At 40.9% G+C, this 17,030-nt stretch overlaps 1 protein-coding gene across 1 annotated transcript in view; it reads right to left on the bottom strand.

Annotated features, from left to right (window-relative positions):
• The window catches only part of Ets65A (DNA-binding protein D-ETS-3), a 211,185-nt gene that overhangs the window by 180,753 nt on the left and 13,402 nt on the right, over positions 1-17,030 (bottom strand). Inside the window, 1 exon segment of the mRNA XM_067792498.1 lies at positions 6,138-6,230. Within this exon segment, the coding sequence (XP_067648599.1) occupies positions 6,138-6,230 (93 nt within the window).

Here is a 17,030-nt window from a genome sequence, read left to right as displayed (position 1 = left end):
CCGTCCAACGTGGGGACTTTTTTATACCTATTGAAAAATAGGCTTATGGATGATCTTAATTATATTGCTTTAATCAAAGTATGAAATTTTTCACATAACATCACTTTACTGATATTTAGTAATTCCTGCTCATAAATCTCAAAAAAAAACCTTTTAAGCACATTGCAACAACTCACATAAATTTCTGCGCAATCACGCTGTCACTAAGTAATTCGCACACGAGCTCTCACATTCCACTTCAACAAATCAATTCACCTTAATTTATTACTCATATGCACATTTTTATTAATTGTTGTACATTTTGTTTTATGCCCACACAAAGCTCTCATCAAGATTTCCACATTTTCCCACGAAAACCAATTCACCAGCTAATGCAACCAATTCGAGCAACCAACGAACCAATCAACCCCCTTTTTCGTACTCGTGTTCGCGTGCCAGCTTGCCTTACAATTGAGTTTTGATCATTTTATATGATCTCGTCGATTAGCTACATTGTTCCAGAACAATATGTTTGAAGCGCCGGCGCTAATGCCATAAATGACAACAACAACAACAAAGTAATAGCAGTAGCATCATGCTATCTAATGTGACTTACAAAGAATGTTCGTGTGCGTGTGTTTACGCTTATGCCAAACTCTATTTTGACTTCTTTTGGGGTGTTTCAGCTCCGTGCATAAAGTCAACTGTCACTGAACGTCTGTTTCATGCCATTTTTAATAGGATTAGCGCTGAAGTGCACTTAAGTGTATGATGCTGTGTTAATATGTTGTTGTAGTGTTGTTGTGATTTTTTGCTTGTATGTTTACAGTAGCAATGTGTTAATCAAATCAACTTGACAATTGTTTACAAACTTTCCCACTGTACTGCCCCGCTGTGTGTCCACGCGTTGAGCTATCTGCCGCTCGTACGTACTTACATTAAGTCCGTCAAAAATACTCAAAATAATCCACACTCTCATCGAGTTCCTCTATTGATATTCACGCACTTGAAGTGGCTTTCAGGGGGATTATTATAATCGGCGATTAGTTTAGCTTAACTACTTAATGACATCATTGATACATATCGATTTGCTGATGAGAATCTCAACTGCTTTCTAAAATCTCTTACTAAATAATGTTAATCATTTACAAACGTCATACTCATTACTTAATTATGTAATTGGGAATTGGTAATTAGCTTCGAGATTGTGATCGTTAAGTGAGTTAAATCACAGAAGCGACTATTAGTTATTTAGTATAAAGAAAGGTATGCAACGGTGCAGGAATTGCCGGAATAATAACCAGAATATTAACTGGAAACAATGATGAAATAGTTTTCAGCAGCCTACAGGTTCTTCAGTGCATTTCGTGTATTGGTAGACCCGAAGCTTGTCACACCACTGTCGTACCAACGCACTCCAGACATCGAATGAGGACGCCAAGGACTAGCATGCAGGAGAGAATTCATCTTTGGAATATCAGCCAGGTGCGGTTAGACTGTTGTTGTTATTGTTTTATCAGTGCTTCAAATACGGCCCCACGCGACACCAATTGTAATATGCAACCAGCGCCTGTAACACCCAAATCTCTTAGGACCAACCCTGTTGAAGCTGCAAGTTCCTTGTTCTCCCGTTAGAGGATTTTGATGACGATTTGTTAAACATCTCACCTATTGAATGAAGCGAATGACTGCTGCAACAACAAGAATGGTTACTTTTGTATGAATTAAGCGAGGATTGCCCTTATTGTTTTAAATGTATGAGAACATTTATTTGAAGCAATTTTTAATTTTATAATTTACTAGCAGATCCGGCAACGTCTGCCGTTCTGCCCTAAATTTGGTTTATCTGCATACATTTTAATAAGCTTTTTCCGTCTAACTCTGCCCTCGCCCCTTTAAACTTTTCCTAATCTTTGTATTCACTCCTCCCTCCGTATTTTTCGCTTCATCTATCTCCATCTTCGTCCCATTCTATCTCTTTCTCAGTCCCCTTCTCTCTTTTCTCTTCTCTTAAGTTTTTCTAATTCTTCTTCATATCTTATTGCCAGTCCCAGAGGGTGGTATGTAATTTGTTCCAGTCTTATTCCGAGTCTCAGTCCCAGTCCCACTCCGAGTCTCAGCCCCAGTCTCAGTCTCAGTCCTAGTCCTAATCACAGTCCCAGTCCGTCTCTGGTCTACTTCCCGGAAAAAAGCATCGTAAATACTAGTATAGGCAAATTTATATACCAAATTTCTGGCAAATCGAATAGGACGTTAGTAAATAGGTATGTGGGTATTATTAATTCATGTCTCTATTTCGGCTTCGCATGCATATTTATCATTTTTGCCAGGTTGATGCGACTAAATCGAATATCACAATGAAAATTACCTTAAAGCTCTCAGCAACAGCTTTCATTTGATATCCATAATACATACACATTCTAGGGATATCCGGGTCCATGTTTTGGCCTATATCTCCAGACCCAATAGGTATGAAAACTACCCTGTACTATAGCACTCATCAACAGCTTCAATTTGATACCCATAATGTAAAAACACACCCTATTGTTACCCTGATCCATGTTTTTGCCTATATCTCGAGACCCTAGTCACTAATAGGTATGAAAACTACCCTGTACTAAAGCACTCATTAACAGCTATCATTTGATATCCATATTGTATAAACACATTCTAGGGGTGCCCGGGACCACGTTTTGGCCTATATCTCGAGACCCTAGTCACCAATAGGTATGAAAACTACCCTGTACTAAATCACCCATCAACAGCTTTCATTTGATATCCATATTGTATAAACACATTCTAGGGGTGCCCGGGTCCACGTTTTGGCCTATATCTCGAGACCCTAGTCACCAATAAGTATGAAAACTACCCTGTACTAAAGCACTCATCAACAGCTTTCATTTGATATCCATATTGTATAAACACATTCTAGGGGTGCCCGGGTCCACGTTTTGGCCTATATCTCGAGACCCTAGTCACCAATAGGTATGAAAACTACCCTGTACTAAAGCACTCATCAACAGCTTTCATTTGATATCCATATTGTATAAACACATTCTAGGGGTGCCCGGGTCCACGTTTTGGCCTATATCTCGAGACCCTAGTCACCCAGGGGTACGAAAAATACCCAGTATCAAAGTACTCCTAAACAGCTTCCATTTGATACCCATATTGTACAAACACATCTCAGGATTACCCAGGTCCACGTTTTGATCTCAAGACCTCAGCCAGAATGGGATAAAAGGTATCCTATGTCCGTTTCCTGATTCTAAGCTACCTCTCCACCAATTTTCAGCTAAATCGGTTAATCCGTTCTTGAGTTATGCGTAGTGTAACTAACACTACTGTGTTTTATATATATAGATTTAATAATTTCGGAAAATTTTTGATCAACGTGACACGTTACGACCTATACAGCACTGGTATTTACTTACTTTATGGAGGGTGGAGCTGTGTGTAGAAGTCCATGAAAGTGGGGGAAAGCTTCTGCCCGCCATTCATCTGGGAATGTCCAGAGCGATTCTTTGCATGCGGTTCAAGCAGCTCACTACTTCCGGTCGCTTGCGGCCGGATGTTTACTGGAGAGCTAATTTGAGAAGGCGACAACCTGGCTAGACCACTTTTGCATAATCAGTTTAAGGACTAGTTGGGGGATCTTTCATCGGCAGCGTCTGTCCACTACGAAGTGCGGCTGCAAGCGGACCTATGCCTTGGATCAAGCGGCTCGCTATATAAATGTGCATATAATATGTTCATCCCCGCTGAGCGGGTTGTACGTTGGGCTTCCGGCCCGCCACTGCAAACCATACTTGAATGAAAAACTCAACAAAGCCTCGGAGAACTAGGTCGGCAAATGAAGATCCGCCTCAACGTCAGTTGCAGGGGTTTTTTTGTGAACGCCTCTCTCTAGTATGCATAAGGTAAACCATTATGGGCAGCTTTATGCAGACAGAATTTAGAATAATGAAAAAATAGCCTGAAAATGACGTCAGCAAAATTATAATATCAAATAAGCTCCATCCCCCTAGAGATAAGGATTAACACAGCATAAAAAAAAAAACAAACCACTCAGACAGATGAGAATAATATCCCAGAAAATATCAACTTGGAACCATTCAATGAAGAACAGCTCAAACCATCCCTGTGTAGTAAGAATCCTGTAAAGGACTTGATTGCTGTTGAGGCAATTAGGCTAACTGCAAATGACTGCCAGGAGCTTTTATTGCACATGTACTACAAGCACTTCCAATCAATGATCTTCCCCGATGAAAGGCAGCAAGGTAGTTTGTTATTTCTAATCACATGGAAGAACCAAGTCTCGGCCATCTCTTTGATCATTTTGTGAATCCGCGTCAAACTGCGGCCATTGAGGTGTCGCTTAACCGTCAAGCGATTTTGGCCGTTTTGTAACAAGTCGCCCAAACTATTCCTGCTTCGCGATAACTGACGTCAATTGGGAGCACCACCTGCGCCTACCCTTTTCCTCTTCTTTCAAATGCGAGTGTCAATGAAAATATTTCTTGGCAGGAGCGTCTCTGTCAATTCGCATAACTTGACCTAGCCAGCGAAACTTTTAAACTCCACCACTTCAAAAGACATATCATCTTCTCTCGATAACGTTGATTTTTCTAAACCATACATTAGGAGAGGTATGATGAGCGACTTGTAGAGCATGACTTTTGTTTGTCGAGAGGTGGATTTTACTTTTCAATTACCAACTCTGTCCAAAAAGCACTTCTTTGCGAGAGTTACGCTGAACATCAAAAATGCTTTTAACTCAGCCAGATTTGATAACAGGATAGAAGCACAAGAACGGTCTTAAAAGGTACCGAAATATCTGATCCCCTGAGAGCCTACCTTATCCACAGGTATCCAAAGTATAAGGTTAAAGAAAGGTGCAAATAGCTCGCGGAGCATCACAAGTTTGAATGACACTCACTCGTTCTTGCACGGACATGCCAGAAATCACCCTCCCTATCGCTTCCACTGTTAATGAGACTGCCAGTACAACAGCAGGACTGTGCGCTTGCAGATCATAAACTAAACCATGTTATGCAGTTGGCATTATCAGAAACGGAGAGAAAAAAAGAGGCCAATCTGCACTATGATTAATATAATGATGGTTAGGCTAGGCAACACATTTTTAGGAGCCCGCGAAGGGGTTATGCTCACTTTAACAGGTTTTTTCTGGAACACTACCGATAACATCGTTCGCTGAGGAAAGAAAGGATGTCTTGATATATTTGAAGCGGTTATATACCTCTCCAGACGAGTACCTCACCCAATTCTTAAGCATATACTGTTACTTCTATACATATCTGCATTGGTTAGGAAATATTAAAAACTTGAATAACTTTCCTTGAATATGATTAATTCGCTTAACAACGAAGGAGGATAGAATTGTCACATTGCTACCTTTCACCAGGCAGTGTCATCAAAAATACTTCTCACCATACTATAAGATAGATTCCTAGCCCGTTATTGTGAGAGTGGTTCTGTTTGTATCACTGTATATTAGAGCGGGTCAAATTTATTGTTAAAAAGGTACATCTAATTTCTGAATCTAATTTTGTTAGAAAATTTTATATAAAATTTTCTCACTTGATTAGGGAGGCTCGAAATGCATTTCAGACCTATGGTCCCATGGGCAATATTACTCAGTATGACCCATAGATTCAGAAACTGGATGTGCACCTGAAGTTTTTAAGTTCAAACCGAGGCTCAAAGTCGATGGTGAACAATATACCCTAAAGTGTCCATTTTCCCTCTGCAAATCTTTCAAGAGAACATTAATGAAAGGACTTCTTTTCGAAATCATTTCTTTTCGCAGCTGCCATATTCTTAGGTTATTTAGACATTGTTTTTGTTATTGGCTAGTGTTTGTATCAACCCTTAACTTGACGCACTCTATCGCCTTATTCGTGCAACATACGAGTTTTATTGTTTGAATGGTGATTGTCTCAACTGTGCTATAAAAAGCTGCACAAAACCGGCTATAAAACTTTCGCAGGTGAGCTTATTAGTACACAATTTGACATAAATGAATGTATTTGGTTTTAATCTATGCTTTTATAATCGTGTGATTTATTATTGCAGGAAAATTATATTCTTGTGAGAAGAAATAGTGCATAAAATATCCTATAGATGAGTGAACTTACCGCTTAAACATTTGCTCAAGCTACGATGATTCTCACTACTCGTACTAACGGCATGCGGCGTGGATGAGGACGAACATACTGAGGACGCTTTTTCTGTAAGAGCAAAGAAAAAAGGCGTAAGTGTCAAATACTCATGAAGTTTGATGTGCAAGCGTTCGTGTACGTTAGGATGGTTAGGTTAGGTTGAACTCGCAGGTCAATAAAACCCCCCAGTGCGTTAGTGAGCTCAGAATATACACGGGCAGGTATGCATGTCGTAAGAGGCCACTAAAATACCAAATTGATTTAAGGGGTTGTGTAAAGCAACCCTTTCAAGGTGTTGCCAGCGCCAAATATAGCTTCTCCAACCCAATTGTCAACCTCACGTACCCGTGGCGTACTGTTACTTTAACAACCGAGGCTCTGTCGACCCAAAGTTCCTCATCGATCTAGGGTTGGGAGGGTGGTATAGCCTTGAATGTCTCATGTGATCACAATAAATCGTTTCCGAGAAGGTAGGTGCCTTAATGGTGCTTGTTGTCGGAACATACCGGATCTGCATCCGGAAAAGGACCACCAACATGGATAGCACTCCCCAAGTCCTTCGAGGATTGTCCTTATCGGTACAATAACAACAACAACTTCACATAAACTGAATGTGTCCATAGTGTTACCAGAAATTGTTTGACGACTAAACGTAAGAGCCCCAATCAGATGGCAAGTCATATGTTATAGAATAACTCCGTCCTCCTACTGGAGATCGGTCAACTCTGCCGCCCGCACTAGCTGGAGTCTTGATCTGGCGAGCGTAGTGAATGGACACAGAACGTGCTCAACCATTTCTTCCTGCAGCTCGCATTTCCTACTAGGCTTGGTCAGTGATCGCAGCGATCGGTCACGTTCTGCGCTCGTGCCCTGCGCTTGCCAGGCTAAGACTACAGCTACTAGGAGTGATACAGCTGTCAGATCTAGGGGCAGGAAGTGGCTTAAGTCCTAGGAAGCTTCTAGTATTTGCCAAGAGGACGGAGTTATTTTATAACATAGGTCCTGGTTTTTATGTGAGGTTCTCGTGGACCGGCCAGTTCAACCTAACCTAACCTCACACTTCATACATCTGCTGTTATTGACGAGGTCTAACTTATAAGTATTTGACGCCAGAAGGCAGTATTCAGTTAGCTTGTCCATCGTGAGCCTTACGTATTCACTCTTCAGAGGTATGAATCACTTTGTGAGTCTTATATCGTAGGTTTTGCACATGGTCTTAGAAACTTTGCAGCTCTGCGCTTCTGTCTACACATTTCGTACTTTATGGATCACATGCAACTCCTGTATCATTTTGATTTCTCCCAAACGGATTGAACTTCACATAAACTGAATGTGTCCATAGTGTTACCAGAAATTGTTTGACGACTAAACGTAAGAACCCCAATCAGATGGCAAGTCATATGTTATAGAATAACTCCGTCCTCCTACTGGAGATCGGTCAACTCTGCCGCCCGCACTAGCTGGAGTCTTGATCTGGCGAGCGTAGTGAATGGACACAGAACGTGCTCAACCATTTCTTCCTGCAGCTCGCATTTCCTACTAGGCTTGGTCAGTGATAGCAGCGATCGAGCACGTTCTGCGCTCGTGCCCTGCGCTTGCCAGGCTAAGACTACAGCTACTAGGAGTGATACAGCTGTCAGATCTAGGGGCAGGAAGTGGCTTAAGTCCTAGGAAGCTTCTAGTATTTGCCAAGAGGACGGAGTTATTTTATAACATAGGTCCTGGTTTTTGATATGGTTTTTGAGTTTGGCCGTTAACACAAACTTCTGGTAACACTACGAACTCAATCAGTATATGTGAGGTTCTCGTGGACCGGCCAGTTCAACCTAACCTAACCTCACACTTCATACATCTGCTGTTATTGACGAGGTCTAACTTATAAGTATTTGACGCCAGAAGGCAGTATTCAGTTAGCTTGTCCATCGTGAGCCTTACGTATTCACTCTTCAGAGGTATGAATCGCTTTGTGAGTCTTATATCGTAGGTTTTGCACATGGTCTTAGAAACTTTGCAGCTCTGCGCTTCTGTCTACACATTTCGTACTTTATGGATCATATGCAACTCCTGTATCATTTTGATTTCTCCCAAACGGATTGGAACGTTACCTTCTATCCCTTTATGACCGGGAACCTACTACAGATGTTTGGTCCGGTTTGGGCGAAGTTTTTCCAATACTCCTTTATACAGAACTCTTTCGAAGCTCAGGCATGGCGATATTTTTTGCCATTAGGTCTGCAGGTAGACTGGGTTGAATAAAAAAGCAATAAAAGGCCGCCCCTAAATTTGAAGGCTAAGTTGTGAGGTTCTCGAGAATTTTTGCGTTTTTTGTTGTAATTGGTTACTTGACAACCGATTTCTATACATCTTTCAAACAGCTTTTTGAGCTCTCAAATCGTTTTCATAGAGTGTTGTTCGTTAAGATAACAACACATCTATTCTAAAATTGGAATGGCAAACAATTGAGTTACAACAAAAACCAAATTCAGCTGTTCCCCTTTTTCGGTATTTGCTCCAAATTGCAGTCTAATGTTTGCTCGGATAACCAATGTTTTCCAGTTAACATAAGTAAGGTTCTTGTTTTGATTCAATCCGATTTTTGTTCCGGCTTTCGCTTTGATTTGTGCCAGTTTCGTTTCTACTTTCGGTGCAAATTCGGTTTCCGTTCCGGTTCCGGTGCTGGGTGCTGTTACAGTTACTGTTCAAATTCGGTTTACGTTGCAAACCTGGATACAGCTTCGGTTTTGGTTCTTTTCCCGGTGAGAGAATTGGATTCAGTCTGGTTTCGATTGCGAACCAGGTTTCGGATCTTATTTGTGACTTACAAATCGATTCCGATATATGTAATATATGTAAATGTTGATTTATGTTAATCGCCACGATTCCGGTTTTGGATTGGTGTCACTTGAAGTGTGACCTTGGGTTTAAAATTCAATTTCGTTTTCAGTTACCGCTTTCGCTTCGGTTGGGGTTATCGTTAATCCATTTTTCACATTGCGCTTCACTTATGAACTATTCACCCCTCGCGTTTCTGGTTACGGTTCTAATTTTATCCGATTAATATACCGACTTCGCTCTGTTTTCCGTTACGTTATCGGGTTTCTCCTAAAACTGTTTTGTTTTCGTCCCAATTCTGGCTTTGCTAACCGTTTAAAAACGATTCCTGGTTTCAATTTCAGTTTGGGTATGGCATCGGTTCGTTTCCTGATTGCGATACGTACATGCTTGGTTCTAGTTTCGGCTTTGAGTTCCATCCAATTAATCTTCCGTTTAAGGTTTCAACATCCGTATCCTGTAAATTTTGTATTGGTTTTGGTCCCCGTTCCAGTTTGATTTCGGCTTTGGTGTTGGATTTTGTCTCCATTTCTGGCTGGTCTCAGTAAAGGTTCACGATTCAATTTCTGTCCCATTTCAATTCTAGTTCATTTTGGGCTCGTGCTTCATTCCATTTTCGATTTCCGTTCCTGTTTCAGTTCTGGTTTCCGTGTCGGCTTTGGGACGGTCTTAAAACATTTTCGACTCGGGTTTTGGTTCAGATTTCTTCTTCGGTTTTGGTTCGGTTTCGATGAAGGTGTCGATTGCAGTTTCAGCTCCGAAATCGACTTCGGTTTCAGTTTCTATTCGATTTCGGTTGTGGATTCGCTTTCACTCTGGTTTTATCCAGGTCTCGTTCCCGGTTGCGATTTCGGCTTCGCTCTTATTTTTATATCGTGTGATTCGAACTAGCTCAGCTTCCTCGGTTGTTGATTCGATTTTGCTCTGGTTTTCATTCCGGTCGGGATTTTGTTTCGCTCTAATTTTGATCTTGTTTCTGTCCCGCTTGCGATTAAGGTTTCAGTTCCGGTATCAGTTTTGACGTCGTTCTGACATTTGTTCTGTTTTCCGTTTCTCGTTTCTGTCTCAGTTTCTCGATAAGGTTCCAGGTTCAGTTCCAGGTCCAATTTCGGTCCCTTTCAATTCTAGTTCCGGTTTCGGTTTCGATTTGCGTTCGTGTCTCAGTTTGGGTCTGGTTTCATTTCGATTTCCATTTCAGTTTCGGTCCGGTTTAAATTCCGGTTCAGTTTGGGTTTCCGTTCCGATTTCCGTTTCGGTTTCGATTAAGGTGCCAATTACGGTTTCAGTTCCAGGCTCGACGTCGGTGCCTGCTTCATTTTCTGTTCGGTTTCGTCTGTGGGTTCGGTTTCGCTCGGGTTTTCCCCCGGTCTTGTTCCCGGTTGCTATTCCGGTTTCGCTAGGATTTCGGTATCGCTTCGTTCCGACTTACCCAGCTTCATCAGTTGTGGATTGGCTTTCGTTCGGGTTTTCATCCCGGTCTCGTTCCCGGTTGCGATTTCGGTTTCGCATTGATTTAGATCTTGTTTCTTTCCCACTAGCGGTTTCAGTCCTGGTATCAATTTTGAAGTTGGTTGTGCTGTGGTTTTGTTTTAGGTACCGGTTTTTGTTATAGTTTCTTACAGTTCCTAAGCTGCTCCCTCTCTTCCTTTAACTTGTTTCCATTTCTCTCCTTCTTTTCCATTTGTTTTTCTTTACTCCCTTATCGTTAAATGACTAGGTTTTTGATTTCGTTCATATCAGCTCAACAATATACATTGTGGTGGGGCAACACTTTAATCTGCATTCTTACTTATTTACCTAATTAATAGGCGCTTAACCGTTTAAATGGTTATGGCCTTCCAACAAAGCGCGCCAGTCGCTCCTTCTCTCTGTCAACCGACGCCAATTGGTAACACCAAGGGAGTTAAATCGTTTTCCACCTGGTTCCCTCAACGAAGTGGGGGCCACCCTCTACCTCTGCTTCCATAGGTGGGTTCCGATAGAAACACTTTCTTGGCCGGAGTATGATCTTTCATTCGCATAACATGGCCAAGCCAGCGCAGCCGCTGCGTTTTAACTCGCTGGACTATGTTCATGTCTGCGTATAGCTCGTACAGCTCATCATTAAATCTTCTTCGGTACTCGCCATCGCCAACGCGTAGAGGTCCATAAATCTTTCCAATAACTTTTTCCTCGAACCTTCCCAGAGGCCGCTTCATCTGCTGTTGTCATATGCTATGTCCATGCTTCTGCACCATATAGCAGAACGGGTACGATAAGTGACTTGTAGAGTATGATTTTAGTTTGCCGAGAGAGGACTTTACTTTTCAATTGCCTACCTATCCCGAAGTAGCATTTATTCGCATGAGTGATTCTTCGCTGGATTTTAGAGCCGATGTTCTTGCTAGTGTTGATGCTGGTTCCCAAATAAAGGAAGTCTTACTATTTCGAAATTAATATACATTTTAGATTCCCCATACTGTGAGCATATATCAAAAAAAGTTGACCACTACAAAAGTTCTTTAATTAGAACAATTAGAAGAAAGAACAGATGACGACTTTTTCGAAAAAGAGTAAACAAATTATTATAATTATTTTCATTTTGTGGCTGAACTGCAGTTTTACAAACACACACACGCACCCTTTCATATTCGTCACATCATACATATATCACGGTCTACCGAATTTCAAGTATCTAATTTTTCTCACAAAAAATCTCTTCATAAGTCGACTTCGCTCGCGGATGGCATAAATTATCAACATCATTATTGTCTGCCGAGATAATTGTCACATAATCAGAGCAATTATTTATGGATTTTGATATTGACAATTTCAAAGCAATCCCTATACCAGCTACATGCAAGCGCAGAAAGGGTGAAAAAGCAAGAGGGGATGAGATAGAGAACCAACCGGAAACGTGTAATGTACCGAAAAGCATAGCGAAACGAGCAAAACACCAAACGAATCACTGGAATTCAATTATTGATAGCTGAACAAAATTTTTGCAAACTCGGTAAATTGTAGGGGTGGAGCTTTGATGTCCTTTTGAAGCCCTTACCAAATTCTTATTGCTGTTTTCTTTGATATAGCATGGCATGTTTAATTGGCGTAAATCTTTGTTTTGATATAAACAAACTCAAGATTAAAATGTTAAAATTGGGCCAGCTATGAATAAAGAAAAATTTTGAATGTATGTTAGTATGTGTGTCCATGTTTTTCTTATATGGCATATTGCGTTACGCTCAAGTAGCTGCTACATACGCGTGCGTGCGTACGGCCATCGATGAATGGGATTGTAGCGTGACACAATGAAATGTTGCTAATATATCGGCAAAGTATCTCACGTTTGGTGCGGCTATGAATTGGCACAAAGATGCTGGCACAATGGTACATGCACGCGTTTGCTAATGGATGGCATAAAAGCCATAAATACTTTGAATGTGAAAAGCATCGAGTAGCGAAAAAAAATCTGGATTGATAAGTGGCATGCAAAAATACTATATATTGAATTATTTGTGATTTTTGTTTTAAAAAAATTATGCAATTTCTAGATCCCGCTCGAGGAGCCGTTACCAATGTCTGAGAACGAGCACCATAGCCCTCGATTACTTGTATGTGATGGAAAGGACTTTATGACTGGATCTACACTTTTTCACGCCAAAAGACGGCATCGAACAAAAACTGCGGATGTCAATGGGCCCAGTGAGGGAGCGACAGAGAAAAAAAGTGGAAGAGGGTACGAAACAGGGAGCCATGGTCAACCTAACCGAGGCAGAAGAAACGGGACCAAAATAGTTCGCCGATAAGAACTCTTTTAGAGTGATTACAAAATCAAGATCATTATAGTGCGAAGAACGATCTTAATGTGAATCTACCCTTTTCCGTTCCATAAGAAGACCTCGAGGTATCGATGACCATGAAGTGCCAATGTCAGTGATTTCAGTGAAGGAGCGAAAACGAGTCCGTGCAGAGAAAGAAAGAGAAATAGCATACGAAGCAAAGAGAGTTAGGTAGCGTTCCAACAGTAGCGGCCTTATAAATTGTCCAAGGCTTAGCAACGGTGGTCGAACCAACAGAGGCCGAAGAAACAGGACCAAGGAAACTCGCTGGCAAGATCTTTGGTGTATTCAGCCCCCGGCGCTGCAGCTTGTATGAGAAGGAAGAAGCTATTGGCCGCATAAAGAGGCATCGGTCATTTTAAGGTGATGGGCCTGCTGTTAAGAGGCGGAAGGCACACATTTCCAAAGCCACGAACCTAGCTAGCTTTTTTGAAAACATATGAACTTTTAAAGGCACTTTCGCATACGCAATGATAGCAAAATTTTAGTATGGAATGTAGACGCCTGGCACAAAGTCGTATAACAAGGCGCCTCAACTACTCCGAAAGCTGTACTTCGGTAGATGTGGGAAGTCGTAATATGCCAACGAGAGACTAATCGGATGAAGTAGGCGTTAAGCCGAAAGGAGGTTATCCGGCTTTCTCAGTAAAGCTAAAAAGGGGTTAAGGCTATGACTCCGGCTGTACCCGAAGTCCAGAATAACGTGCACAGCACTCAATGACCGTGGCGTCGCCTTTGGTCACCTTGACAGCGCCAAGTAAGGTGGTAGTTGTTCGCTACCTCTGAAGGTAAGGCACAAACACTCTTTAACAACTCATAAACAATGCGACTCTTCCAGCTAATTGCCAACACAGTGAAGTGGGCTCAAACGCAATCCTCCCTACATTTCAGGATGATTTGTTTATTGCGGATTTAAATACCTATCCTTTTTCCTCCTTGGATAAAAATTGATTGGGCCATAAAATTGTATACTCAAAAACGTTTGGGAACACCAAATGAAAAATAGAATTTTCAAATTTTTTACGAAACACTTGTGCAATCGGTCTGTAAATTTTCAGTTCCAAATTCATAGAAGTTTATTCTTTAAACATCGAATATTAAAAAGCGAAGAATTGACGAAGTTTGAAAAAAAGGTACCACTATTATTTCTTTTCGCTGCTATATATCTCTACTTTCACAAAGGTGAACATGCCCAGTAGGAAATCATCACTTTCTGATCCCGGACATTTTCAAAACAAAATAAATGAACTTTTTAAACACTTATGACTTCGCAAATGATTTTCCGTCGTCCCTCGTCATCGTTCAAATATAGATCGATTATCCAGTGTTCGGCCGGGGTGCGTCGGATCCTTGCGAGAGGTAGGTGGGCGCACCGGGGTCGATCTCAATAAGCGGGTTGAAAATAAGAATAAGAAAATACGAGATTTCTCATTATAATAGATGTGATTTATTGGGTAAATATATAAATAGCTAGGTTACAATATTACCCAAATAAACGCAACAATACGGCAGCTGGTTGGCTGCTCTGAAATCCAAGAGGCCGGTTGTATCGCCGGCGACAACCGTTGGCCCGAAAAAATCTTCCATTTGAAGGGGTAAGTCACCCACGCATAAACGCCGACATGCATGTGCAAGAGTGCTGACAAAAACACACATACACGTGCATGTACCTGCGTGTGGCGGTGATGGTGTGGGTGGCTATAAGTTACGATCGAGTATCGAATTGCAGAGTTGCATTAGGGGGGTCGCAATCAGATGCGGTAAAGTTAGGGATCCTGCCTAAACATCCAGCACGTCAGAAAATCAACAAAACAGAATGAGTAGATTGTTTTATCATTTTCTTAAATTTTTCAATGACTGCGTTATCTCTACACTATTTTCCAATTGGGTATGCATGTATTGCAAACATACATATTTGCGTGTATTTGTGTTTTGTGCGGGTGACTGCATTCTAAACAAAAGCAAAAAAGACAAAGAAGAAAGAAATTCCATCTTTACAATTTCTGCAATTATTTTCATTGGAAAGAAAAATAATGAGTTACGCATGAGAGATTCTTTTCAAGCAAGCCAAGCATAGCGCATCAACGTATACTCGCATATATACAATTCACATACAACTATATACATATGTGTACATTATGTGTAACGAGCTTTACAAAAGCCTGAGCTTGAGTGATATTTACTAGACTGGGTTGGTCGCCAGTCACATATTTGGTTTTTAATTATTTGGCAAATTGAGAACCATACTTTAAGGGGCTACAACTGAGTTAGCGGAGCATATTTTATGGCGCTACAATCAAGTTAGCGGTCAAAATTATTTTAAAACCACACCAAATCTCAAAAGGACATTTGAAGGAAATATAGAATTTCTCAAGGCCATAATAAGGGTTATCAAATAACTAAGTAATAATGAAAAAGCGAGAGTGACAAGTAATCGCGAAGCTCAAACTGTAAACATGTAGTTCTGTTTTCAGCTCTTTTTGGAATGACCTTGAAACCATTTAATAGCAAATGCTGGATCTACTACAATATCAGCGAGGCTATCTGCGGGGACATTATGGGTCTGCTTCGGCACTATTCCGGAACTATTTGCGAAACTACTTTGGTTGTTTTTCGAAATTATGTCGTGAAATTTTACAGCAATTTCGATATAATTTCAGGGCTATTGGATAACAGATTCATCAGATTGTCGTTAACAACCTACATCGAGAGTTGTGAGCGCCACCCCTTCCAGAGGTAGCTAGCTCAATTTATAGCATCTCCGTGGCTAATCCTGTTTCTTTTGCAGGCTAGACTCTGGCGACCACAAAATCCTCTACTAAGGAGGAGCTTGATGACTTTGAGGGTTCCTAGTTGTCATATGAAATCATATCAAATTAAAGAAGTTATCGTCTCTTTAAAAAAAATGTAAGGTGCGATAACCTCCGAAGAGATCTACGTCCGAGCTTCTCTTCCAACTTGCGTCGTGCTCCTATTTCTTTTTTTATACAAATTGGCGGGATGGGACCTACTTGTTTTATGCCGACTCCGAACGACATCTGCAAGGCAGATGAGTTTTCACTGAGAGCTTTTCATGGCGGAAATACACTCGGAGTGCTTGCCAAACACTGCCGAGGGGCAACCCCGCTTAGAAAAATTGTCTTCTAATTGAAAAAACTTGTTTCTAAAGTTTTTGATGGTCCTTTTCCCGGGGTGTGGTAGGCGGATCATGCTACCATTACACCACGGTGGCCGCCGTCTGTTAGCGTATTATCGATAGCGAAATGATCGTTATCGGTGTGTTATCGCCGAGCCATCGAAATTTTATTGGTTTCTTATCGGGTTGTTACCGACGTTTTTTAGGGTATCTGTTTCACAACAAATTATTGAGCAGCGGATAACATTGTTATGGATAACCAAGTGATCACACTTCCATGAGAAGTCGATAACTTATCGATAATAAACTTATAACTCGTGGATAGCACCTCTATAACGCTATGATAATAAATCGGTAACACTCAGATGAGAAATCGATAATTCTTCTATAACATATCGATATCATTTCGATAACAAATCAACAACAATTGGATAACGAACCGATAACTCGTCTTTAAGAAATTGCTAACCTGTCAAAAACAAACCAATGACTCATCAATAACATTTGTTACAAAATTTATAACACTTCGATAACAAATCGATAACTAGTCTACACCTCATCGATAACACGCCTTTAACAAACCAGTAACAAGTGTATAATAAGACGATAACTTTTAGAAAGGAAGGGGTGGCAATCCCATAAGCCAATGATAAAAAACCGAGAACTCATCGATAACATTTGTTATTGGCTCTTCTTATTCACTCTTCGCTAACATATCGGTAAAACGCCGTCCAGTTTGTGTTCAGATTTCGGTTACGGTTCCCTTTTTGCATATCACTCCCACACATTATGCCCACACCTATACTACACTTAAATTCTGGATCACCCCATGCCATGAGCAAAGATGCTTACACATCAAACCCCATTTCGGCAGATAGAAAATATAAAAACAATTTTCCGAAACCCTGCCTACAAACCCCCAAAAATATAGCGGCGGCATTTTGCAATTTTTTTTTCGGATCAGTCTAATACTTACTCTTTCAAGCATAGCTATATGTATTTTTATTCTAGCGGCATGAGATAACTTTACCTTAACGAAAACCAAGTCAACAAGCAAGCTTACAAGAATAAGAACAACAACAA

This window comes from Eurosta solidaginis, chromosome 5, assembly GCF_040869045.1.
Source record: "Eurosta solidaginis isolate ZX-2024a chromosome 5, ASM4086904v1, whole genome shotgun sequence".
NCBI lineage: Eukaryota > Metazoa > Arthropoda > Insecta > Diptera > Tephritidae > Eurosta > Eurosta solidaginis.
Note: the sequence above shows the minus strand (reverse complement) of the source record. Positions and strands in the feature narration are given on the sequence as shown.